The sequence below is a fragment of the Sinohyriopsis cumingii genome, chromosome 3 (assembly GCF_028554795.1).
Source record: "Sinohyriopsis cumingii isolate HCF-2022 chromosome 3, ASM2855479v2, whole genome shotgun sequence".
NCBI classification, from domain to species: domain Eukaryota; kingdom Metazoa; phylum Mollusca; class Bivalvia; order Unionida; family Unionidae; genus Sinohyriopsis; species Sinohyriopsis cumingii.
In genome coordinates this window covers 134,394,133-134,421,567 of record NC_142963.1, presented here as the reverse complement: position 1 = coordinate 134,421,567, position 27,435 = coordinate 134,394,133, and the positions used below count along the sequence as shown (strand labels likewise).

The 27,435-nt window shown below is 35.1% G+C and overlaps 1 protein-coding gene across 1 annotated transcript in view; it reads right to left on the bottom strand.

Moving 5' to 3' along the window:
- Positions 1–425: 425 nt before the first annotated feature.
- LOC149803904 (uncharacterized) overlaps positions 426–27,435 on the bottom strand; it is a 61,357-nt gene continuing 34,347 nt past the window's right edge. The window contains exons 11-13 of the mRNA XM_089954000.1: positions 23,368–25,563; positions 17,372–17,448; positions 426–13,404 (exon numbers count right to left, since the gene is read on the bottom strand). Of these exons, the coding sequence (XP_089810126.1) occupies positions 12,579–13,404; positions 17,372–17,448; positions 23,368–25,563 (3,099 nt within the window). The 3' untranslated portion in view covers positions 426–12,578. The remainder of the gene's footprint in view (positions 13,405–17,371; positions 17,449–23,367; positions 25,564–27,435) is intronic.

Below are 27,435 nucleotides of genomic sequence, written 5' to 3'. Positions count from 1 at the left end.
AAACCCATGATGCCAGCCAAATGTAGTCATCAAATAATTGGGGTGGGCTTGTCACAGAACATATGAAAATATTGCTGCTGCATCTTGTTACATTTGATGTCATTGTGGAAAAATCGGTCCATTCCTTTGTTTTACATGTTTAACAAAGGGAAGTGTGCTTGTTTGTGTTTGACCAACTTCACTAGCCAAGTCACTTTGTTCCACACTGATGTGGAAGTAGATTGGTTGCCTTTGGCTACTCAAGATGGTTTTTAGAGAGCACAGTCTGGAAAAAATTTACTTTGTGCTTGTTAAAGTCATGGAATATGTATTCCATTGTCCACTAAGGGTCATATTTTATGGTTCCTAAGGTGTTCTTTATAGACAGGTTTGACTGTACTGTGAAGGACATCCAATATTTATGTAAAATACAACAGAACAGCATCTCTTTGCAGCACTCTTTAATGCAAAAGCCATTGAATTTGCATTGTATTGTGAAAGAATTCCAAAAATATAACCTCAAAGAGAATTAATAAAACGTACAATCTCTTTGTGTTCTTATTATCACAAGTTAATGCTTCTCTACTGTGTGAAAAGCAACTTTTTGTAACCAATGCCTTTACACAGTAAGGCATACAGACGCCAAATATATTACTACACTTTTATGTAATATGAATCAAATCTCCATTAGTAGACTGGACTATTCAGACAGTCAACTTTCTCAACAAATCGCGACACCTGAGTGTCACTAAATTGCACTTTCACTGTTTACAATCTTTTCAAGTTGTTACACTATTTTCAATTCATCAACCCCTCATCATTAATTTATCATCTTAACATACAACCATTTGGGCTCATTTATTTGCTCCTAGTAAACAAGTTACTACAGCCAATGCTTGTAGCAATTTATGACTGCACAGTACTGCCAAATTTAAAAAATCATTTTGAGGAAGTTCAAGTGAATGAATTTCACTATTCTTAAAAGCAAACACAAACATTTTTATTTTACATATGGTACAAAACTTATTTAACCTGTTTGTCATGAGTTCTCATCAGTATTTATAGGTACAATTATGTAAGATATTTAAGTCACTGCTATGATTGGATGCTACTTGTTACTTTGTTTTATAAATTATTTCAGTCAATGCTCATGAAAATTTACAGGATCATCTGATCCAGGCAAGAACTATAAAGAGTGACAAGTCACATAGGATCCCACACTGAAAAAAACCTAATTAATCCAGTCCAAAATGGACAAGAAAAAAAACCCATAAAAGGCGCAGCTAGATCTATAAAACATTGTTAAACTCAAATTGCATCACAATACATTGACTGGTTTTTGAGCTATACCGATTACAAGCAACACCGCACATAAAAGATGTCAAGTTCATCAACAAGGGCCATAATTCTGTCCAAAATATAACAGAGGAGACAAAATGCATAAATAACACATTCAGGACTATGAGACAATGTTTTTAACAAACTCCCTCAGAATACCCTGAATGGTTCTCAAGCACTACTGAGTGAAACATTCCAAATTCCATGTGAAAACCTAAATTCTAAACAAGGGCCATAACAATGTCAAACAAGAGGGCAGCTTAAACCCATACAAGGCACATGCAAGGCAGTGAGATAATGTTCAAACCAAACTGATCAGAAAATGTGGAATGGTTCTTCAGCTATGTCAGTTGCAAGCAACATCACATGTAAATATGTTAGGTTTATTGTCACAATCCATAACTATCTGAAATGAAGCTGTATGACAAAACCCGTTAACATCACATCTAGGTCTACTGGACAACACATGCACACCAAAGAAAGAAAAAAAAACTGCATCAAAATGTGCTGAATGACTCTTTAGCTATGTTGGTTACAAGGACCTACTGAACAAAAGATGGAATTTAATTGAAATATTAAACCTTCAAATGGCAAATCACCTACCCATGGCATCCACTCACATTTAAGTGTTGCAGAGCTATGGCGATTACAAGAAGTGTAAATGAAAATGACCAAAATTGAAATGTGTTTCGTATAGAATTTCACATCTTTATACAAGGCCCTAGCTAACAGTAATGTGCACTCTATATATATATATATATATATATATATATATATATATATATATATATATATATATATATATATATATATGGGTGTGTGTGTATGTATGTATCACAACAAAACGTTTATCATAAACTGCCCCAGGTCCATTATAAAAAGACATCTTAATGCTTACTTCCATCACAGGAAAACACCAAACTGGGATAAAAATTTACACCACTGACAAGTCAAGGATTTGGAGGTCCCAAATCATGTATGCCCAACAAGTTTGTGTGAATTTTGGGCTTGCTCATTTCATAGACATTGCTTGCACCAGCATATCATTATGTAAGGAAAATCTTTGTTGCACAAGCCATTTTAAACAAGCCTCCTACCAGTGAGTAGTAAACCAAGGGTTAGCAAAGAAAAGTGTACAGCATGCGTATTCCCTGTCCTTACATCACAATCAGACAATAAGCAGGATTTATCATGCCCAACTTTAAAGACTAAATGCAATAATGTAACTGACCCAATGAAAACAACAATTAAATCAACATGTGCTATAATCTGGGACCCATACTTGAAAGTGACCATATTCAAAGCTGTCATGTCACTGAGCATAGTTATTACTATTTTTAGTTGGCAATGCAAGCAGTTTTCAAGGGGCACTTGAATCAGTGCCAACAGGCTTGACAATCAAAGAAAGTCTGATGTTAGTATAAAGATAACAGAATTAAATATTAAAATCTATATTGTATGACAAAATATTATTCAATTTTTTTTTAACTATACACTAGTATGGAAAAAAAGTGACTGTGTATACAAAATGTATATAATCTCATCCTTAACTTTGGCAACATGCATACCAAATCATACAAATTTTATACAGATCTTTCTGCCAAGTATGCAGTTATTGTTTAGATATTGGGCCAAGTTCAAGTCTTATTGTCAAGACGAGTTTCCAATTTTCCTACAAAATTATCTGGGTAGGTGTTTATTTTATGGGATGAAAGAAAACCACATTTGACATTTTAATAATCTTTTCCTAGATAAATGAAGAAAGCATACTGCAAAAATTGATGAAATTTTACTTCCATGTGAAACTTGTAGCATCAAATCAACAAGTAGTCAAAGTGGGACTGAAATTGCTCACCGGGCTGATATAGCCCTTAAAACCAAATGCAACAGCGCTGGGTCAGGAGGATACTTTCCAAGTTTTGTCAATGCTGTCTGAAGTTTGCTCAAGTGTTTATATCTTATGCAATATTTAACGACACATCAGCACCATGTCTAATATGGAAATGTTTAGGCCAAGATCTTTTCTGTAAATTGTGGTTAATCTGTTAATCATTTTTTTCAGGTACATTTCTGTAAATATTTGACTACTTTTAAGAATGGATGTCAAATTTTATTAAACATCAGGATAATTTCTTTAAATATAAAAGGCCTTCAAGCTTTGATGCTTTTTGTTAAATTTGGTCAAATTTTATTATGACGCTTTATAAAAAATATTAATATAATTTTTTTTACACTGATATTAACAACAGAAACAATTTTGGATGAGAAACTGGCATCATTTGTACAAACTTAAACCCCTTCATGCCAAGAGACTTTCTTTAAAGTTTACTCAAATTCTGTTTAAATGATTTTTTTTATTGCTAAGGCCATTTAAAGGATGTTCTATTAGTAATAATGATGGCTAATATCTGATCATGAACTGGTATCACTTTTACAAATTTTAAAGTCTTTAAATTCCAGAATATTTAATGTTGAAAATGAAAAAATCTGCTGAGCAGGTTCTGAAAAATGTTACTAAGTTTATTCTCATTTTAGTTAAAGTGACCATATCTGACAGCAGAGTGGCATCATCGGTACAATATTTAAAGGCCTTAATGGCTGGATGTTGGTTTTTTTTAAATTTGGTCAAACACAACCGATTTTTCCAGAAGAGATATTGAAGATTTCTTAATTATTTTAAGATATTCTATTTTTAGTAATTGTGGCTATATTTTTTGTGGATCATCTTTATTTACTTGTAAGTCATCTATTCCTATATGTCTTTGTTGAATCTGGTCAAATTCTTTTGAACAATCGTTTATATGTCATTTAAAGTTTAATCTATTTTCAGCAATTGTTGCCACATTTGATTTCCATCATTTTGTTTAATTCTGAAAGCCTGGATGCTTTCTGTCAAGTCTGACAACTGTTCTGTTGTGATGTTTTTTAGAGGAAGTCATTTAAAGGTTTTTCTACTTTTAGCAAAGACAACCCTATCTGATGGGAGATCAGCTCAGCTCTACCTGTATAAATTTAAAAGTATATTTGTTGCAGGATGTGTTCTGTAAAATTGGGTCAAATTCTGTCAAGCAGTTATTCAAAAGAAGTCATATAAAGATTTTTCAATTCTAAGTAACAGCAACCATATTAGATGATGGACTGACATCATTTTAACAGGTTTTAAAGACCATTATACCAGAAAGTTTTTGCCCAATTTAGTCAAATTCTGTTGTGCAGTTTTTGAGAAGTTATTTAAATGTTTCTATATTTGTAGTTACACTGACCATATTGGTCAATGCATTGGCATACATCAAACAAATCTGAAAGACCTTGATGCTCTCTGTTAAATCTTGTGCAAATTGATCAAATGGTCTTTAAGGTAAAGTTATTAACAGCAATTATGTATGGATGAAGGACCATACTGAAAGCTTACATGGCCTTATGGCCAGGTGAACTAAAAAACAATTTTTTTAAAAGCCCAAACCCAACCCAACAAAATGTTCCAATTCTAAAAAAATTCCCAAAGACCTTTACAATAGTTTCACTTCAATTTAGTCGAAACAAAATTATTAAATATGTGAAAGATGACAATTTAAACAAAGAAAAAAATTCCATTCTGCATGTCAATGAGTAATTTGCTTCTGCAACAATGGCAGTTAACAACTTATTAAGTTTGCCTCAGATGGACCAAATATGAATAATTCTGGTAATGTTTTAAAATCTACTTAAAACCATTTTAAACTTCAAGATAAATATAAATTATAATTGACCCTCATTACAGGTATATTACTTGATTCTTGCTATTTTAAACAAAGATCATAATTTATGACACAAAAAGGAATGAAAAAATTATGTTTAAATGGCCAGGTAAAAACTTTTTTATTTGTGGGCATGCTCATGTTCCACAGTTCCTCAATTACTAGACAATGAATCAAAATGTCCATAGAGTTGATAGATTATGTGATTCCCATGGTAGGGGGTAAACACACCAAAATGGAACACCATCCACTCTGTTGCATACTAGAAAAATACCTACAATGGAAATAGTGACCAGTCTGAACTGCTCTTATGTCCATTGCTGTTATTATATAATAGTAACTTTATTATGTCCCAATGACTTGTTGATTTATCATTTAAAGCAATGTAAGGACTATCTGAAACTGAACAGCTGCTTTTTTTTTTAAAATTTGAAAGCTGCAGAATAATGTTAGAACGAAGCAAAGTGGACCTATGCTCACCTGGCATACAGTGGTCCAAAAGTATAGTATTAATAAAGCAGGTAACTTAATTTGAATAATTTCCAGTGCAGGTATTAGTAGTTGAAATATCAAATATTATTATCAATGTCATCAAACGTTATATTATTTTCAGTGGTTATCTTTCACATATCAAGCCAAATAATCATCCACCAAAAAACTAGCAATTTGTTAAACATCACAACTACCCCAGAATCTCTTTCAGTTGATTTGACAAGCATTGGAAAAAATGATAATTTGATCACACAATACCATGATTTGTCCAATTAAAAAGAATATGTGGAACAGAACAATTTAATGTAACAATAAAAAGTATATTAATGCAAAAAGATTGTGGCATCTATCAAATGACAAAAGCTAATTATATACATTAAATTCACTCTATAATTTTGAAAAGTTCCAGAACAGGAACCGTTTATATAATAAATGATCTCAGAGTCATCTTTCATGTAATGTGAATTTTTGGCCATACATGGAACTTGGAATGAAATTAAACAATAAAGCTATATGCAAGTTTGATACATATTCCTTATCTACTCCACAACACCAAAGCATTTTTTTTAAGCAGAATATGGCACATGGATAAACTAGATAAATTCTCTCAAAACTGTAATTTTCATTCAACCATGCAATCCATGCTTCATGTGAAACCAATTATAGCAACTTTATTTTTAAAGATTTTAGTATCCAGGGTAAAACAGCAATGACCACATGGTTCTAAAAGGTTACACTAGACCGAGAAAACATCCACCAATTGGTTTAACTGCTGGTTTTCATCAACAAAATTGTAAGCACTGATCTAAAAATATCAGATGTAAGTGCTAATATAAAAGGAGTGCAGCCATGACAAACTGGCTTTCCTTGCCATTCATATTAAATTGTTTATAAAGCTAGTTGCACATTACACTAAGCTGATATTAGTCCACCCATGATTACCAATACTTTACAACTCTTTAAGGTTTATCACAAGCATATTTAAAAATACACTAATAAATTCTGCAACTTTATTCATTCATATTCAATTATTTGCTCCTTTTGATATAAGCAGACTTTTATCAGACTGTTTTGTAAATTACCAAATCAAATTACTGTAGTAACTAAGGATAGTAATGACCTGTCACTAGATTTTGTCACCTGCCAAATAGAATCAGCACTGTATGTGAAATCTAATGAACTTGTCCAAAACAGATCCAAGTTGAAGACGATTTAATACTGACCATAAGATAATTAAAGTACATATATAATTTGTACATTCCAAATGAACACTTCTCATAATACTCCTCCCAAACATTCACTCTCAAAATTACTTGTAAAATTAATGGCTCTCTCTCTCTCTCTCTCTGACTCCACCACTGACACACACATGATCTCCATGCACCCTCAATAGCTCACATTATCTCAATTTGATAAATGTATATCACAATTATTTCTTGAACCACATTTATATATCCAATCACATACTTTTAAAATACCACAAAAATTTCTCATCTCCATTTCAACATCACATTTCAATCTGACAATTCTTTTAAATGCACAGTGTTTATAACAAAACACAAATCACTACTAACTTCTATAATTTACTGTCAATTCACCATTTTCATGAGGTACCAATTTTCACGGAATTTGAAGACCAGGAAACAATATCCTTCTGTGGAAATAAGATGCCTTCCTCAACCCATGAATATGAGCACCAACAAAAATTTTACTTTTAGCAAAACCATGAAAACTGATACATGAAGAAACAAATGAATTCAAAGTAAATATTGAAATGAAATTTGCAGTTGTTGTCATTTACATGAGAATGAAGATAACAATGATGCTTGTTAAGCAAGGTTTTTGGTGCAACTTCCATTTTTAAATTGCATAAGTCAAATGTGAATAAATCCTTCATTTCACAATGCTTTTAAACTATATCATTTGTTACTGACTTAAAATGGACTTTTGACAATACATAAAATCTGAAGTTTCTACTGTTCTTTAATATATATATATATATATATATATATATACACACACACACACATAAAACTGCTCATATTGACCATTTCTGCATTCTGGTGGGATTCTCTTTATCATTCTTTACTGCTGTTCTTACAAGGGTACATTGTGTCTAATAAACTGACAGAACTAAAGCCACTCAATAAAAAGGTAGGTCAAATAGTCTTTGTTTCATAATGTGCTGGTAAAGAGAGCCAAATGCCAAATATCACTGCTCTTTACTGGCATGACCATTCCAAATGATTTCAATACAGAAGACCCAACTATAGAAGTGAAATTGGTACTGATAATAGGAGAGCTAAACAACAGCCAAACCAAAAAATGACAGACCAACTGGACAATTTATTCCTCAGCATTTCTCAAGTACTGTTTATGTAGATTAGAACGGTTCTTAACGTAAATCAGATATTATGATTATGAAAGTTATAGTCCCAAATATCTTGGGCAAATGAAAATTCAAATACAAACATTTTAAGCTGTATGCCAGGACCAATTTATTGCAATCAATAATCATACATTTTGACATTGTCAAATGCCTTTGGATTTTTTTTTATTATCATTTAATATAAGAACCGCAGCAAAGTCATGTTTACCAGTGCATCAACTACTAGCCAAAGTCAATGTGTAAGCTTGATACAATTTAACTCCTACTCTACACAGATGAACACATACCCTGTTGTTATAGACAGGCATATATCAGTAAAGGTTTATCTCAAAGGAAGCAAAACAATTCATCATAGCCTAAATCAGGACATAAAAAACCAATCTGTTATTAATATGCAAAAGTTTAAGATTTGAACAAGTTTATATTCTTGGCACATCAGATCCGATATGTACATATAATGGATGAATTGTCATTCGTAATTATGTAGATACAAATAATACTTGCATGAATTCAGTAAAGAGAATCTCAAACATACTTAATATGATAAGTAAGTATGGGTAGGCTTCCAAATAAACCATGCACCTTTACTATGAAGATGTCTGTATAGTCAACTTTGACATATGGGAACATATATCCAATCAAAATTTTCCTTGGACAAGGCTCTTGCATAAATATGTGCTGTTTAAAAAAGATACAAAAACCCTTTATGAAAGAATTATTGTTGACTATCAGCGTATTGTGAATGATTGTCACACCAAGAAATTGCAAACAGAGTCCAAGCCTAGTTTCTATTGGGCATTTATCTATTATAATAACCATTCTTAAAACTAAAGCAATAAATAAATATTTCAGCAATGAAACATGCCAGCGTAGCTATTTACAGCACCTTTGGTAATGTTCATTTAATATATCCAAATCAGTAAGCAGGTTTGTCAGTCACAAAAATGTCATTTTGAAAATACAAGTGTTATCAAATACAGTATTCTGCAATTTAATAGTCAGTCACAAAAATGTCATTTTGAAAATACAAGTGGTATCAAATACAGTATTCTGCAATAATGAACTGTTCATAAACTGCATCTGTAAGTGCTGTCTATAGCATGCAAGTTAATGCTTCTATACTTTCTATCAAATTTGATTCGAAATCAGAAAGATATGTAGCTACTTGCAAAAGTAATCCTAAAATTTTGGAAATAGCACCTTGTCAGCAAAGATTCCCTTGTCTGGATGACATTTAACCTACAGAAGTGAGGGGGATAAAATTACTTTGCTACACAACATACTCTAAAATAGCCAAAATGACTGAAATGCTGTTATTATTTTACAATGTCAATAGTTATATGACTATACATGCACGTTTCCTAATTCTAAACTTCCCAAAAAGAACCAATAACTTTCAAATTGGAATCTTGTTTAAGGTTTCCCACTGTTTGTGTAATTAGAACCCCAAAATAAATGCTACTATGTTTACTGTATTATCTACCGTACTTGATAAGCAATGTATGTGCAAGCAGCATCATGGAACTCTTCTTCAAAGCATCTTTTACTATGCCTTGAAGAACATAAACCTGTTAAGTTCAAGACTGTCAAATTTAACTGTCCCTTTCTGTTATCTCTAACTTCAATTTAACATCAGCTTACCAAGTTTATAATCTCAGTGCAAATTAATTATTTATTTTGCTAGTATTTATCTTCACATTCTGCAAAATGCATAGAATTACGGAATCCTATAATGTTAGAAAAAGAAAGAAAAAACAAGGTTCTAAGGCAAACAAAATTAGAAAAAATTTCTTTCATTTCTCTATTTAACTGTTCACCTTATTATTCTTTCTCAAGGTCATGTACAATGGGCTAAAATACATCACTAGTGTGACCCTGCTATAATGAACTCCATTATAACACAAATTCGGATATAACACGATTGTGGTGTGGCTCCCAAAATTGCACGTACAGGTCTTTTTTTCATAAACCACAAAATTTATTTACTTAATAAGGTGTAAAATGTTTATTCAGGGATCGTGTTAGGCTCTGACAATGTTGCAAATTGCAATTTTGTTGCTCCCCTATTGGCGGCAAAATGTACCATCTGACAAGGGTGGGGGGACAACAACACTGTTAGCAGTTTCCACTTGTATATGCAATCTTGGGTTTGGAACAGAGAAATTCAAAGGCACCATGAAAGGAAACCACAGACTTTGATATAATGTGCACTGGAAACTATCTACTGTTACGTAAACAAATCTTTTGTTCATACTAACAAACCATCTTAACAGTGCATGTTATATCATAGTGAACTTATGCTGACACCGTGCCCGAGTACTGTATGTTGTGATACACTCAAATAGTCAGGCTACCTGACTAGCTACAATGAAAAACCTATGACAGCATGAACAGGAAATGCTAAAATCAATCAAATGATGACTAATTCTTTTCTTTCTTTTTTTTTATGTATCCAGAACAAAAATTAGTTTTACTAGAACTTCAAAGAAACCTGATTACCTTTGCAGCATCAATAGTGCCATATAAATACTAAGCAGATGAAACAATAATTTCAGTCTCAATCACTGTTCTACACATTTAATGTTGCCGCCACAATGACAACTGGGCATTTGTTTAGTTCTACAAAGTTTTCCTTTTGCTGTGACTTCAATAATACATGCACCCTTCGTCAAAGTAAGCAAGCAACAATCGTCCATAAAACAAAGCACCTTTCATCAAAGGAAGTCAGTACCAAACTTATATTAAAGCAATGGAACAGGATGAATTGTTGCAGTTTCCAAAGTGACTGGAACATGTTACTGTGTTGTGAACATTTCCCTTTCACAAAAAAACATTCATGTTTACAATCACTATGAATGGTAGCATAAAACAAAAATTAAATTTCCAATCTTCTCAAACCATAGGTATCTGCCTGTCACTGTTTAATTTGTTCACACATTTACATTTCCCTACAAAGAGCCATATCCCCTTGGTAGTCTTGACAAGATGACAGCCGTCTCCAACTGACAAAAATCAAGGACAATTTAAGTACATGTACATGTAGCATGTAAACAACTATAGCCATGTGCTACTGGCATCAATATCGTATTGAATTATTTAACAACACGTTTGTTGAAATTGGGATATAGATCAAATAAGGACTACCATTTTTTTAATGTGTTATTTGTGTTTTCTAATAGTAGAAGACTGATACATGAATTTTATAACATGTAATCTTTACTCAAATTCATGGATTTTTCAAATATATGTACAGTACTTAATGCTTTCAAGATTGTACAACACAAGTGTAAGCTGTCAATATACAAATGTATTTCACACTAGTTTTGTCTTCCTTTAATCAAAAGCAACTATTTTTCCGCCACTTTTCTTACCCCAGCCCACCCCACCCATACCAATTTTTGGTAAATGCATCATTTTCTTCAGCTAACTCACTCGGTTAGTTATAACATGGTAGGGTTCTATGGACCCCAACCATCGTGTTATAGCGAGGTCACACTATAATTTGGTTACAGATAGCTGATTTTCTTTTAAATTCAAGCATGGTTGATAGTATAGCTGATTAAGCTTTAGCTAACTTGTCCTTATGTTTGTAAAGTTCCAATAAGTGGTTGGATACCAATAAAGTGATGATAGTTGAAAACGATCTTTCCAATGGAACAGGTCAATACAATTTGAAAAAATTATCTTACAATACAAACTGAACTATTCTCTACAATGAAACAAAACTAAAGTTACAATAAGATGACATCTTATTTTTGTGTCTTTGTATAAATTATCGCTGGGATAAAACCAATTCACTGTACAAGATCTTCAGTTAAGTATCTTCTATAATAATAGAATATCTTACTAAAGATTGTGAAATGCAAATACTGGTATTACACTACGGTGGTCAAGATGAGCATCTTACAGTATTGATCACAGAACCCTCAAAAACATTCCTTTGCTAGTCCTCATTTCTGAACCTAGCACAACACTGAAAGCACCACAAGATGAATTCTGAAAATTCTGTTTCACCTCCAACTCATCTGTAAATAATATAGTATCACATGCAAATGCCCCATTACAGCAAAGAAATGTCATCTGTTTGATCACAGCATATGGACAAAACCATTTTGGACACTGACACTATGCCAATTGTTACAGATCAACTTCACTACCTAAACAACCTGGTGTCAGAAGTGATTTCACTGCCACTTTTTTGACAGATCAGTTCAATAGACATCTCAGCAACTCGTTAAGCTGATTTCCACATTTGGAAAGAAATACTGGGCGGTAGGGTTGTATTTAACAACAAATAAAAGTAGCAACAAATATGAAAGCCATACATTCTATCCATCTCACAAAATGAAACTGAAATGCATGTAGCATGCAACCCCTAACTGTGGAATGCAGCATAGGTCCCTTAATGCCAGCATAATGTAAAAAAAAATTTGTTCAAAAATTTTTACAACTCTTTCCATTAACTCTTTTTGTCCTAACATTTTAATTGCTCCCAACTTCAAGAAACATTCATCTTGTTCCTAAGCATGAAAGTTAATGGATATGATACTTCAAATGCACTTTTTACATGGTCCTTTCCTGCTTAAGCTAGTACATGTATGAATTTATGTGAAACAAGTAATGAAAGACATGTGGTATTTATGCTAAGGCTTTTCTCCCTGGGTTGAAGAAGGAAGAGGTTTAGGAGCCTGGGCGGCTTTTGTGAGCTGAGAACAAGTACTTGTTTCCAAGACTGGGCTACTGGACAATGGAGAAAGTGTGGAATGGACTGAAGATGTTGAAGAACCTGCTTCTCTCATGCATGGGGACATAGGAACTGCTGTTCTTTGTTCACCTGGTGCAAAAACACCTTTAAATCTATTGCCCTGCACATGTGGTATTCCAAAGGGGATGTTACTGAATGGATGTATAGAAGAAGGGTACACTGCGTGAGGCAAAAAAATATATTGTACTTTTTCTGGAATTTTTGATTTCTGCACATCATCTGCAACTGAACAAGAATTATCACAATCTTTCTTCTGTCCTACTGTATCAGTGCCCTCCTTCCATAAGGTGCCTGAAAATAGCTCCAAATCAGGCTGGCATTCCCTGGGAGACATTTTCATTTCATCAGTTTTGTCCTTCTGTCTGCTGGAAAAGTTTTCCACAAACTGTGATAGTTCTTCACTAAATGACAATTTTCCAGGCATACTTTGTGGGTTGAATTCTGTTCCCTCGCTTGTGGATGTAGTAAAATGAGCCTGAAAAGCCCTTTCCACACTGTTCATCAGAGATGTTGGCAATGGTGGTGCCATTGGAGGTGTTAGAGTGGTCATTGGCAGAGGGCTTAGAATTTGGGCAGTTTGTACCCTTCCATCAGTACTTGAAATAATAGGGGTAGCAGTCATAAGGGAAAGGCCTCTCTCTTGCAACAACTCTTCCATCTCTTGTTTGTGTCTCTTATTAAGCTCATCCCTCTCTTCTTGATGTCTGAAATAAAAAAAATTACAAAATCAGTTACCATCACGCACTTCCATCTTTCTTTGACATCTGAAATAAAGTTTTGAATAAAGTACCTAGATAGAATTTTGAAAAATAATATAGTCAAACTAGCCCTAATGCATACATGCCAACCCCTGGCAAGAAAAAAGTGTAATCAAAGTGGAAAAAATATGGTATTCTGAGCAGAAAAAGGGTAATCCACATGATACAAATTCAATGAGCATATGTACAAAATGATTTATTTTCCCCTCTGGTTTTTTAACATCAATTACTGCTTCAAATTTTCATATGTAGCACTTTTAGCTTTAAAATGCAACAAACTCTCATATTGTATTTCAAAACACTTTGTACCAGCTGAGACTATGAATGTTTTGCACACCAGTAGAGCACTTGGCATCGGGTTACTGAGCCTGGATCTGAATTCAGTTTTATTTTTGTTAACAATACTGAACAATCTCTCAAAGCACTAGAATGGTAAAGAACCAATATTCCTTTCATAACCTGACAAAGAAGGGGAAATTTATATCTTCCAGTTATTGGGTCTTTTAGCTGGGAAACAAGGTGCCATTGCACATCAACTCTGCATGAAGAACGTTGTCTGGTAGAATGCCAACTTGATACTTCAGGAGTTCTCTTCTAATTTATCAGCAGCCTTTCCTGCAGCAAGGTGCATCAAATGACAGGGACAACCTGATATGTACAATGACGGAGACATTTATCAAAATATAGAATGCAACTCCTTTATGAATTCCAGTCATCACTGATGCATTATCAGCTGAAAACCCCAAACAGTTCTGCCAACTTATGTTTATTTAAAGCATTTTCAAGCAAATAAAAAAAATGTTTTCTCAGATAGAATCTTATGTTATTTCTGGTAATGAAAGTCTCTGACTTTGCTCTTTTCATTGTCAAAGTCTCTTACACAGAGTACAACTTTTTTTCATCATAATCACTACTCCCGTCTGTGGCAATACTAAGCAGCCCAACTTTCATGACTTCTGCAATTTTAAGTGAAGTGTTTTCTGCTAAACACCAAACAATATAACTTGATTTTGTTCTTGAACATGCATATTTTCTCCAATTTTGGAATCAGGAACCAGCCTTTTGCACAAAGAGCAAGAGAGAGACAATTTTTTAGCAATTCTTTTCTCTTTCAAGTTAGCCTAAATGAAATATTAGGATCTAATCAAGCAATGGACCCTGATCATCCTTCACACAACTCAGACTAGGGATTTAATTTGGTTCATGAGCAAATAAAGGTAGATGTTTCTTGACCAGAAGGCCAGTCTGGCAAAGTGAGACTGAACTGTAAAGTATTGAATGTAAGTCTCATGACAGGAAAAATTATTATTTTTCATGTCCATAGACTTTTATTTAAACACCCACATTTGTCTGTGTGTCCTGCCTGCCAAACAAAGATGTTGCAAATTCAAAATTGGTAGCAGCATCCCAAATTTAAAAAAAAAATTCTATTTTTATCTTCCAACTTTCATTTAAATTCACTCATCCCAATTTTTTGTTTATATATATATATATATATATATATATATATATATATATATATATATATATATATATATATATATATATTTTTACTGCCTTTTTTATTTCCTGTCCTAGGTCTGGCAAATAACCTAGTATGCACATAAAAAGTATAACCTTTTCGTGTCCCAACATTTAGAGACACATACATTTTGAAAAGTAATTGGTTAGATCACCATAAATTTACAAGACACTGATCAGCTCCTGTTTAATTACCATGCCAATAAAGTGTTAAACATTACTGATTGCTTTTTAAAAATTATTTCAATGTGCTTAATTTTGCATTTCTCCAACATGACATTAAAATAAAGGTAGTTAAAGACTTCATAGTTCATAGGCTGATTGGTACAGTACTTATATATGCATATCATACTCAGATTCACTTTTATCTCTGTCTATTCATAATAATATGAAATTTTCTTGCCTTATTTAACAATATCATTCTTCCAGATCACAATTTTGTTGAATGTCCATTGCTATTTTATTTATCTGCTTCATGTGCTCAAGATGTTCCTTTCATTCAGTGATACAAGCAATCATACAAAGTAATCTATACAAAAAAATAATTAAATATGCTCAATGAAAATTTATAAATATGTAAAGAACTTGTATATTCACATAACTATCTTACACTTGTTGAAAAATTGTCATAATATAGGCAAAAATGCTGACACCAACCAGATCATTCCTCACAGGTTCATTAGATTTAAATAACAACCACACATACAAAAGGTTTCACTTAGGCATTAAACAGCAGGAGACTGGTCTTTGAAACTCAAAATACTATTATCAGTCCTGACAACTGGAGGCTATTAGAGAAGGCTGCTATATAGCTATTAATGACAAAGACTGTCTGGGGTTGTGGTAAGATAGGATCTATGTTTCCTATTGCACCATTTACAAGATACTCTCCATTTGGTATCATAAACCTTTGCAGCTGAATGCCTTTTATCCTGAAGATGAAGTCTGCAAGGTTGATCGACAATTGATCCTGGCCGATAGACCATTTGACACAAGCCAGGCATGAAAGTGGAGAATCTATGGATTGTTGTGCAGGTGGAGCCCAGTGTGCTACAAGAATAAATCCCTCCTCAGCAATGACTCCCTGGAGGGTGTCCACTAACAGGTCATTGTGATCAATGAACCATGATCAATGGGGCCAAAGGGCATCAATGAAGACGAACTGTGATGTAGAAGTCTTGACTCTAAAAATAACCCTTGGGATTATCACACATGATGGAAAGACATAGGCACAGAGTCAATCCCACTTCAGACTGAAGGTGTCGCATGCTCATGCGCTTAGGTCTGTATATGAAATTGGTTAAACTTATATAGTTTCATGTTCATTATCATTGCAAACAAGTATAAAATTTGTCTCCCCCAGCTGAAATAGCTCCTCTGCCACCAGTGGATGCAGACATCATTCCATGATGACCAACCATCCCTGTCTGGACAAGTTTTCTGCCAGAAGATTTCTCATGCCTGGGATATTGCAGACTCAGAGTCACCCCCTCCAAAACAGGCCATCTAAGAAGGTTCAAGGCTTCAAAGCAGACAGCACGGGAACAAGTTCATCTGAGGTATGCTATGACTGATGTGTTGTCATGGTCACCATGAGTCTTATGAGAATGACATACCCCTGTAGTGCTTAAAAAATGGCCCACATTTCAAGATTGTTGATACGAAAAGACATCTCCCATGACTACAAACACTGAAGAACTTCCTCCTCAGGCTCTATGTGGACACCCCAGCATAAGTCTGAGGCACAAATATACAAGTAGAGCAGTTCTGGGTCATGTATCTGAACTGTGGCCTGTCTTAGACACTATTATGGGTGACAAAATTCAGATCCCATTGGAATCAAAGCTAAAAGGGGTTCCCTGAAATCTACTTTGCTAGCAGCAGAAATTTCTTCCTAGGGAAGCTATATCCACTGGCATGTTCAGTGTATCAGTAGAGGGAGGTAAAGCTGAGCTAAGGATGAATTCTCAAACACACTTGTTATGTGGGAAAGTATCCAAGTGATCCTACCAGGATTACAAACCAACCTTTGATTGTCAAGAAACCCATCACCAAGTAAGTGAAATCTGAGGAATGCGATCTGACTTCACCTGGTTGTGAATTAACCCATGATGAGTCACCATCTGCCAAAAAGAATGACACCTCTTTTTGTAAGGCACATCCAAGACTGTTGTAAATCAACCAATCAAAATAATGGATGATGAGAACCCCTAATGATCACAACTGAACTGCTATTACTCCTATCAGCCTGGTAAAGAGACTGGAGGTTATGCTGAAAGAAAGAGCACAAAAGACCTCCTTGCACATTCAAAATCACTTGCAGAAAAAAAGCTTGTCTTGAAACATACTGTATCCAAACGTAAAAGAAAGTATGATATTCAGAGTTACTAACCTCATCACCATCTCCTGATATTTCTTGTCCTTGGTCAGCATCAAGTATTCCTCATTGAGATCTAGACTTTGGCTGCCCTGCAAATAAAAAGAGAAAACTTCATAATTTGCACATGTACCTTACCAACCTATATCTAAAACCCCTCCACCTCTGGTCCAAAATGGTGAATAGGTCCAAAGCAATCTCCTGCATGTTGTAAGAGGCAACTAAAGGAGGCAGAAACTGCAGTGACTCAGGTGCTGGCATACTGGAATTGTAACTAGAGTGTGGGTTCAAATCCTACTGCAGGCTCAATGAAAGTTGCCACTATTATGTGCCCTTGGGCATGGTACTTTACACCAACTGCCTCATCAAGAAAAAACTGATTGTGCTGCTGTAAAAATAAACACCAAACCATACAATATGTAATAATGGTGAACAAAATAACTATTCTCCCTCTCATGGTGTCATGGCCAAACCAAATGTCCAAGTGGCACCATTTTCATTTAGGATCAACTAGAACACGGGATAAAAGGATTGTAAAATTTCATGACAATCCTCCAATTAGTTTTGGAGTAGCGAAAACAAATTTGTTGTGCTGACAGACAAAGGACAACATAGCATCTCTAAGTTCTTACGGTCTATGACCAGTAGAGATAACAAGTTTTTTCTTCATTTCTGTTTCACTGTTTGGTCATCTGCTTGTGATGCTTTGACTTAATGCTCTGAAGAAGCTAACCAGTTTAACCACTGGTGAAGCAATCAGGTGCCAAATTCTTAATGTAAAATGCATTACATAATGTAACAGCATGTCTCAGATCTTTATCTGGTGATACAGTAAAGTCTGTACTGAAAGATCACTGATACATGAGACAACCTGTCTTGAGAGACCAGATTCTCGCTGCACAGATTTGTTGATTATATAGATACATGAACTATCTTGTGAGACCACCTGTCTTGACAGATCAAGACTTTGGGAAGAAGAGGTACTTTTTCAAGACAGGTTCTACTGTACAAGTAACACCATACCAGTTCAAGTTACATCTCTACTGCAAGTCTAAATACTCAGCATTTTATGAAAGTATAGATTTGTAACTGGGGATAATTTAATTTGTTGTTTTTCAATCATAAAAACAAATTACAATGATCAAATACAAAGGGAGAAAAAAAACATTCATCAACAATCTGGGTCTGGTGGCCATGGCAGTGTTTTTTCGATAATCTCCAACAAAATTTAATCAATTCCCTCCATCTATAAATGTGTGTGTGTGTGATTAGGATTTTTAACGTAGCTTTAACAATTTTGCAGTCATATCGCTACGATGTCTGCAGTGTGGCAGTTTATACTGATGTCTAGCACTGGGGCATCATGACGCAGACATGTAGCACGATGTCCCACCCAGTCACATTATCCTGACACCAGGCCGACCAGTCCTAACACTAACCTCTTAATGCTGAGCGCCTAGTGAGGCAGCTGTTAGTACCATTTTTCTAAGTCTTTGGTATGACTCTGCCAGATTTCGAACCCACGACCTCCGGCTTCTGAGGTGGATGCTCTAACCACTAGGCCACCGGAGCGGTCATCTATAAATAAGAAAATGAGCAAATATGTCAAGCATAAATGATCTGCATTGAGCCTACTGACACCTGTAGGACTTCACTATCATTACCATAAAGCTCAATCTGACAAATGAAATGCTTGATTTTTAGACCAACCACCAAAATCAAGCACTTGGTGTTTTTGGTGTTGGTGTTGTGTGGTTTAATGCCATTTTTCAGCACACGATAGGCTATACATGGCGGCCAGTATTAATGGTGGAGGAAGAACCCGGAAAAAACCTGGAAAGAACCACCAACCCACGAGAAGCTACTGGCAAGCTTTCTCACATACCCACATTGGCCGAATCCGAGACTTGAACCCAAGCAGACGGCGGTGAGATGGCAGTGATCCATAATGAGAACGCTTTAGACCACTCGGCCACTCGGGGCCCCCAAGCACTTGGTGGCAAAAATGAGATGTTTTCATTTACTATTTAGCAACTAAATGCATTTTATCATCTGCACTGTAAGAGATTGTTGTACTTTCTCTGTTCTTTCATACTGTTCTAATGTAAATGACTAAAGTGCAACAATGTAAGCCACCTATCCTGATTTAATGACATGTTCCACAGTCAACCCACGGATTTCTAACACAAAGACGTGAATGTATATTTAAGTTCCATTGACATACAGTTCAGATGGTTGAAATAAAATGGGAGCCAAGAATTGTTGGGGCTGGTTTAAGCTGGAACATTTTTCTTTCACAAACAAAGACCATACCAATATGACAAAAGCGATTAGACAACTTCATCTCATTAAACATCTTTCCTTTGACCAATGTCAGCATTTCTAGGCCCCCAGTGCATTTCAACCACCTAAAATGTATGTCAATGGAACTTGAAAATGCATTGTGTCAGAATTTGATTCCATTAGGAAAATGACATAAAAGTATAATCCAACTAAAGCAATTAGATCTGAATCTGTGCCACATGTATGAGATATTCCTGAAAGTTTCACCTCTAGTTTCTATCAGTCAACTGGAGAACACACTTTACAATGCCATTTACTTTGGCAGTAAGACATCAACCAAGAGAACATAAATATCAGGGTAGACACCTTACATTGCAGGACTATATGTGGCTAGTGCTACTGACAAAACACCCAAGTAATACCACTATGCTGATCCTGAAGATAAGCAATTTAACATTTTATCTGTTCATTAAAAGTTAATTATCATGCAAACATGAACCTGCATGGTATATTCACTGATACTGTTTTCAAAAAAATTCCCACCCCAGGCCTGCTTAAAATGGAACATCACCCTTTATGAAAATGCCAAAGAAAAACTTCCACCCTCTAAAGATCCTGGAGAAATGAGTGCATGGGTAAAATCCAGCTGTCACTTTTATCCATTTCATCTTTGATTTTAAGCCAAGAAATTAAGGGAGCTAGTTTTTTTTCAGTGTTCTATAAAAAATTCCCAGCAAAGTTTTATCGTGATGCACTACATGTATATTGTTCCAAATTTTGTGTAATAGATGGCATAGAGTTTTAAGTGTTTTCAAATTAGGAATGATTCTGCTATATTAATTACAGCTTCCATTAGTTGTCTTTTAATTTTTATTTTTTATTAAATGTTTCTTTTTGACTGTGAATGTATTGTATTATAACAAAATGGGGTGGTGGTAATTTCATTAAATCAATGCAAGAAATAGTGAATTTTTAGCCTTTGAATCGGTTTAGGTGATATCACGCCCTAGTGTGTATCTTTTATATACTGTGATTGTCAAACGTAAAACACAAGTCAACAGGCAGCTCGCCCATTTTTTCAACGACAGGTGTTACTCTGGACAGTACTCTCACAATGAACCAATATGTCATGAATATATGCAAGGCTGCATATCTTGAGCTGAGATGCATCAGCTCCATTCGCAAATATCTTTCAGTTGATGCCACTAAAACACTTGTGTGTTCAAGACTGTACTTTCAAGACTGGACTACTGTAACTCAATTCTGTCTGGTTCATCTCAATATCTACTCCAGAAACTTCAAAAAGTTCAAAACACAGCTGCTCGGATCATACTTAGAGTACCACGATCAGAGCACACCTCCCAGCTGTTCTGTACCCTACACTGGCTATCCATTCGATCCAGAATCAAACACAAAATTTGTTCTCTGTGCTACGTTTCACTGATGGACTCTAGTCCAACATACCTATCCAACCTCACCCATTTGTACACACCAGCAAGATACTTATGCTCCTCTTCTGACAATTGTATACTCATTATTCCCACTATGAAAACAAAGTCATATGGACAGCATTCTTTTGCATACCAGGGCCCAGCAACGTGGAATGAATTGCTCACTGAACTTAGATACAAAGACACAGTGATCCCATTCAAGAGTGCTCTCAAAACTCACTTATTTCGACTGCAAGAACAAACTTAAAGCCTAATAATGTTTCCTACCTAAAATATTTTCAGCATGTTTTTTATGTTTTCTAATTTCATGGTGTTTGTTTTTGTAATCATATCTTTATATATGTTTTGTATCTTATAGGTGTTGTCTAATGTTGTAAAGCGCTTAGAGCTTCTAAAGATTAGGCGCTATACAAAGTCCTCATTATTATTATTATTATTATTATGTATTCATTTTACAATTTGAAACTTTTTGCTCACTATCTATTTGAATAGTTGACAGTACATACCAGTAATGGTTGACACACACCGTGGGCTTAACTGCTTATATTCAACAGGCTGACTTAGATTAATTTGCTAAGGTCTGCTCATCTATTGTGAAATGCAAAATAACTTTTCAACTACTTTTAATGAACCAAGTCAAATTATTTTTTTTAAAATTTATATTCAATGTTTTTTAAATTGAATACTGAACATAGTTTTAAATCTATTGCAGTTTGTAGATTTGTGTTTGCTTGGTAAAGTGTTTATGTGTGTTTTCGGATTTTTAATGTAGCTTTAACAATTGTTCAGTCATATCATTGTGATGTCAGCAGTATGGCAATTTATAGTGATGTCTAGCACCGGGGGTATCATGCCGCAAACATGTAGCATATGTCCTACCCATTTACATTATCCTGACACTAGGCCGACCAGTCAACTTTTTAATGCAGAGTGCCAAGTGGGGCAGTTGCTAGTACCATTTAATAAGTCTTATTATGTCTTGGCCGAGGGTTCAAACCCACAACCTCCTGCATCCAAGTCTGTTTGGTAAATACACTGCAGTGATTTCTATCTTTTAAACACTGAACTGTCATTCAATGTGGAAAAAATAAATGGTGCCGCAATATCAAAGGGCACATTTATTCTAATATTAACAGCATTATCATAATGCATCCCAAATTTGATGAATAAACAGATAAAGCAGTTTTTATATTGAGAACAAAATAGATGTCTCAAAAATACTTGTTTCATTATAAAAAATTCCAAAGTGTTGGACTTTACCCTGCACATAAAAATGGGCTCTGATGAGAAAAAGGAAAAAACTTTATGCATCAATCAACAATCAATGTTACAAATGAAAACATTAATTTCAAGCTTTGCACTGTTTTAATGGCATGTGCCAAAATTGTATTACCATTAATTTTCAACTGCAGACTTCTGACAAGAAACCATGGATTCCAGACCATCCTATAAGCTCTTCAGGTCTGTGACCATTAGAGCTTAGAAAAAGTAAAGGCAATTATCATACAGTACCTGTCAAATTTCTAAAATCTGCAAATACTCGAATTACTACTCATAAAATATAGATTACTTCGTTGAAACCCATCAGAAATCAATAAAAGACATGTCCTGTTGTTTTTACAAACACATGTAGCATTTCAAAAATACTTACAACATGCCTAACATAGCTCAATTGTTAGTTAATAGCACCGAGTGTTCATATAATGGCCAGTGCAGTGCAAAACAGGTGAAACTGAATATATTCAAATGTTACATGCATACAGTGGCAAATAGTGACAAAATTACCTGTTTAGGATATGACAGAGGTCTGGGTAGAGTAATCACACTGGTCATCAAGGCTTCAGTGGGGACCATGTCCTCTGCTTGGTTCTCAGAAGTATCATCTATACTACTTATAAAACTATCAGGACTTTCCGACCCCATTAAAAAGATTACCCCATCTTCTTTAACTAAAGTGCTATCATTGCTAGAATTATAATCATGGTCATCATGCAAGTTGGCATCTACTTTAGCAAAAGCTTTGGGAGTAAGCAGTACATCTGAGGGAGAATGCCCTTCACCTTCATCAAGAGTTTGGGTAGATATAGCCTTATGACAATCTATGCAACAGTGCTCATATATTGTTAAATTACCAAGCGACTTAGTTCTGCGTCTAGCCTGTATCTTATTTAAGTCTATTCCTGTTGATGCTTTGCAGGAAGAGACAGACTTAAATGGTCCATCTTCATCTACTACAGACATACTAAATTTTCTGTGCTGTGCAGGGAGGTTACTTACATGGGTGCTTATGGGTGGATTATCAGCCTCTTTGGTTATATCAGCAGGGATAGTTATATGTGCACCAACACCATCTGGTACATCCTCCACCAAAGTAGTGGAAGAGGTGGCCATGTTTGCTTTAACTTGGGAGGGTATTCCCTCAGCTTTCAATGAGGTTGATTCAGGTAAGCCAGCAGAGGTGTCCTTTGGTACAGTGTCTTTTGATGAGGAATCTTCAACTTTCATCACTTTAAATCGACCAAATTTTGATGCTTTACTAGGTGACAATGGCAAAAGACTGATCGTCCCTTCTTTATCCATAACAAAAGCATCATTATTATGGCTAGTGTCTTCTTTACTGCTTGATTTCACAGGGTCTTCCTTGCTTTTATCTTGCTGCAATTCCCCCGTTTTTTTCACTAATGGATCATCATCAACCTTGCTCACTGAGAATCTGAGCTTTTTGGCAACAACCTTTGGTGAGAATGTTTTGGATGCTTCATCTTTCTGTTCTTGTTTTCTATTATCATCTGTGACAGTTTGGCTAGACTGACTTTGAATAGCATTTATCTTCATTCCAGAGTTGTCTATCTGATTAACAAACTCCTCTTCATCAACAGACTCTAAACGCAAGTCTACATTATCAATGGATTTGGATCTTACAGAATGCCTTTCTTCAATTCTTGAAAGCGTATCTCCCGTCTCTGATGACAAGTCTAAATGCATGCCATCTTGATGAAGGTTTGGCATGCTATCAGCTAGACCTACTGCTGATGGCACCCCATCTTTTTTGGGTCCATGGAGCTTCTTTAACTCTTGCTCTAAGTTATGAAAACTATAATTACATCTCCCAAGTAGAGAATCTATGCTGCTTGATGAAATACCATCATATGCCTCACTGGTGCTGTGCCGCCTGCCCTGCGGCGGAGAGGTTGGGACTGATCCAGGCAACTCCTGGACCTGTTGATGAGACAGGTCCAGTTGTTGTTCCATTGGCTTTTGGATATGTGCTTGCTGCTGTTTCTGCTGCTGTTGATGTGTCTGCAGCTGTTGATTCGGAAGGCCCTGGGTCATCATTCCATACTGACTGGGCATCATCCAACCACCTGTCATAGGGATGTAAAAAGGTGTCATTTGTGATACTCCTCCCTGTTGATTCTGTTGAGGAACATTTACCATGAAATAGGGCATCATATGCTGAAACAAAGGATGGTGATGCTGCTGATCAGGAGGAAACATTGGCATCATCCCAGCAAAGGGCATGGCCTGTTGTGGATACATCATATATGGAGCTTGCTGTACATAAGGAGGTTGCATATACGGCATATAGCCTGGATGCATTGAAGTCTGCCCAGTGAAAGTAGTAGTAGTACTAGCCCCAACATGGTGACTGTTACTCTCGGAAAGTTGTGGCTTTGCCTGCTGAATCAGATTTGGATGGGACTGTGAGCGAGTATGGGCTGGATATCCACCTGTTGGTACAGTTTGCTGGTCACCAGTCAGTTGTTGCTGTTGTTGCTGTAATTGCTGCTGATGATATTGATGTAATTCCTGCTGTTGTTGTGGCTGTTGTTGTGGCTGTGATGTCAGCTGTGACTGTGGCTGTAGTTGAGGTTTATTACTCTCCAGATGCTGTGATAAAGAAAGAACAGGTGGTTGTGACGAATCTTCATTTAGAACTGGACTGTGAGCCTCAGCACCTGGAGTGGATGGCAAATGTGACAAATCAATTTGTGGCTGCATAATTTGACTGGCATGAAGACTGCCTGTCTGAGTGCCACCACCAGTGAGTTGGGCAAGTTTCTCATCCAAGTCACTTATATTCATTGGCACTTTGGCTTTCTTTTTCAAAGACTTTTCTGAGTCTGACATGTATGATACATCCATATCTTGTGCACTCAAAAGGGTCTGGGTGGTGGAGTTTGAAGAAGTGATGGAATGCTGCGTGTTCTCTGGTGAGATTATCTGATCTGACTGGGATTTATTCTCAGTATCATCTTCTTTTATTTTATCTGTGATTATGGAATGCTCAGCTACCCGACTGACAAAAAAACTCCTCCGTTTGCTTTCCACTACTCTTGTAGACTCTTGCATGGCTGGCTCACCCTCCTCTGGCTTCTCTTCCTTTACGATTCGTTGTCTTATAACAATATTGGAAACATTGTCATCTGACAAGTGACTTGCATCCAAGACCTCTTGATCAAACAGCAACTTCTGTAAAGTGAAACAAATAAAATATGTAAATGCTAGTTCTACAAACAAAACTGACATTGTGTAAGTACAGAAAACATAATGGTATTTTTACTTGATATTTTTGTCTATATAGATGGATCTTTGTACAATAAGAGTCACAACTAGGTAACTAACCTGCCAGATGTCTGCCACACTGCCAATTGAAAGAGCAGAGGGCCCAGAAATCTGTATTAGCATGACGCCTACAATCAAAACATCTTCAAAATTCTTTTGGTTGGTTAAGAAAACAATTATTTGAAGGTTTCTCCATTAAATAACTTGATAACCAGTATATGAAAATATATCCCACTCATTTGAAGAAGCCTGAAAGACCTTTTGTACCTGAGGCTTTTCATTCAATTTCATAAGTTTATGAAAATGTAGCTTGAAAATGCATAGCTGGTTGTCATTTGTGAGATTTAGGTGGCTTAATGCCACATTACTTTTTGTCGATATGTATGAATATCTGTTCAGTGGTTTTGGAGAAACACCAAGTTAAAGGTTTTGCCAAACAGCCATCATTCGTTCATGCCAGAAAGTTTTCTGTCAAATATGGTTATATTCTGTTAAGTATCATTTGCAGTGTAGTACTTGAATGATTTTTGCATTTCATAACAGCAACCATATTTTTATGACCAATGTAAATTATCTGTGCAAACCTGAACGGCCTTCAAGCCAGGAAACTCTTGTAAATGTTTGATCAAATTCTAAATGAACAATTTCTGAGACATCAATTAGAGGTTTTCTATTTTCAGTAATGCAACCATATCAAACAGTGGTTCAGCAGCATTCAATTTCATGCCATATTCTCGGCCAAATTTGGTCATTTTGTTTTTATTTTAAATAAATAAAAGTATTTAAAAGGTTAACTCATTTTTTTTTGCAATGGCAGCAATATTTTAAGGTAGATCAATAATCATTCATACAAATTAAAAGGCCTTCATGACAAAATGCTTTATGTCAAATTTGGTTAAATTCTGTTGTGCAGTTTTTAAGACATTGCTTAAAAGTCTATTTTTACTAATAGCAGTTGCCCCTATCTGATGGTGACCTGGCATCATTGACAAAAATATGAAAGGCTTTCATCCTGAATGCACTCTTCCAAATTTGGTTGAAATAGGTTCAGTGGGGTTTTTTTTAGAAGACATTAAAAGAGTAAACATTAACTGATAATGGATAACTGGTGGACAATGTACATGATCATTATTTGATGATTAAACATTTTCAATCAAATCCAGGGAAATAAGCAGATATATATGTATGCCTTCATTATAATTAAAGCATCATTATGTCTCTTTAAGAAATGCAAATTTACTAACTTCAGTCCACCTGCTTGAAGGTTTAGCTTGAACAAATACAAAAATAGGAATCTATAAATATAAGCTGCACATTTTATCTGGACAACAAAAAGTCATCTATGCCCATTTAATGACACAAAGTTCATCCAAACAAATAAAGGACATGTTTTGCTTGAAATAAACAAAACTGGACAAACATTCCGAGCCCAAATCAAGGATATAAGGCTCTATTTCCTATGATATATTTGTAACATCAGACAATTAATTAATTACAAATACCCATGACTTCATGTATTGATCAGAATAAAGAGGAAAAAAAAAAAGAGTTTAGATTTTTTTATGTAAAATATCTCCCCACTGACATAAAAATATTAAAATCCAACAAACATCCCCCTAACTAGTTATATCTGCAAAATTCATCTAAATGGCACAAAAATCAAAACAGCTCATCAATATACACATATAAAGAACCTAAGTAGCTCATCAACATATGCAAATAAATAACCTAATCTGCTCATCAACATATGCAAATAAATAACCTAATCTGCTCATCAAT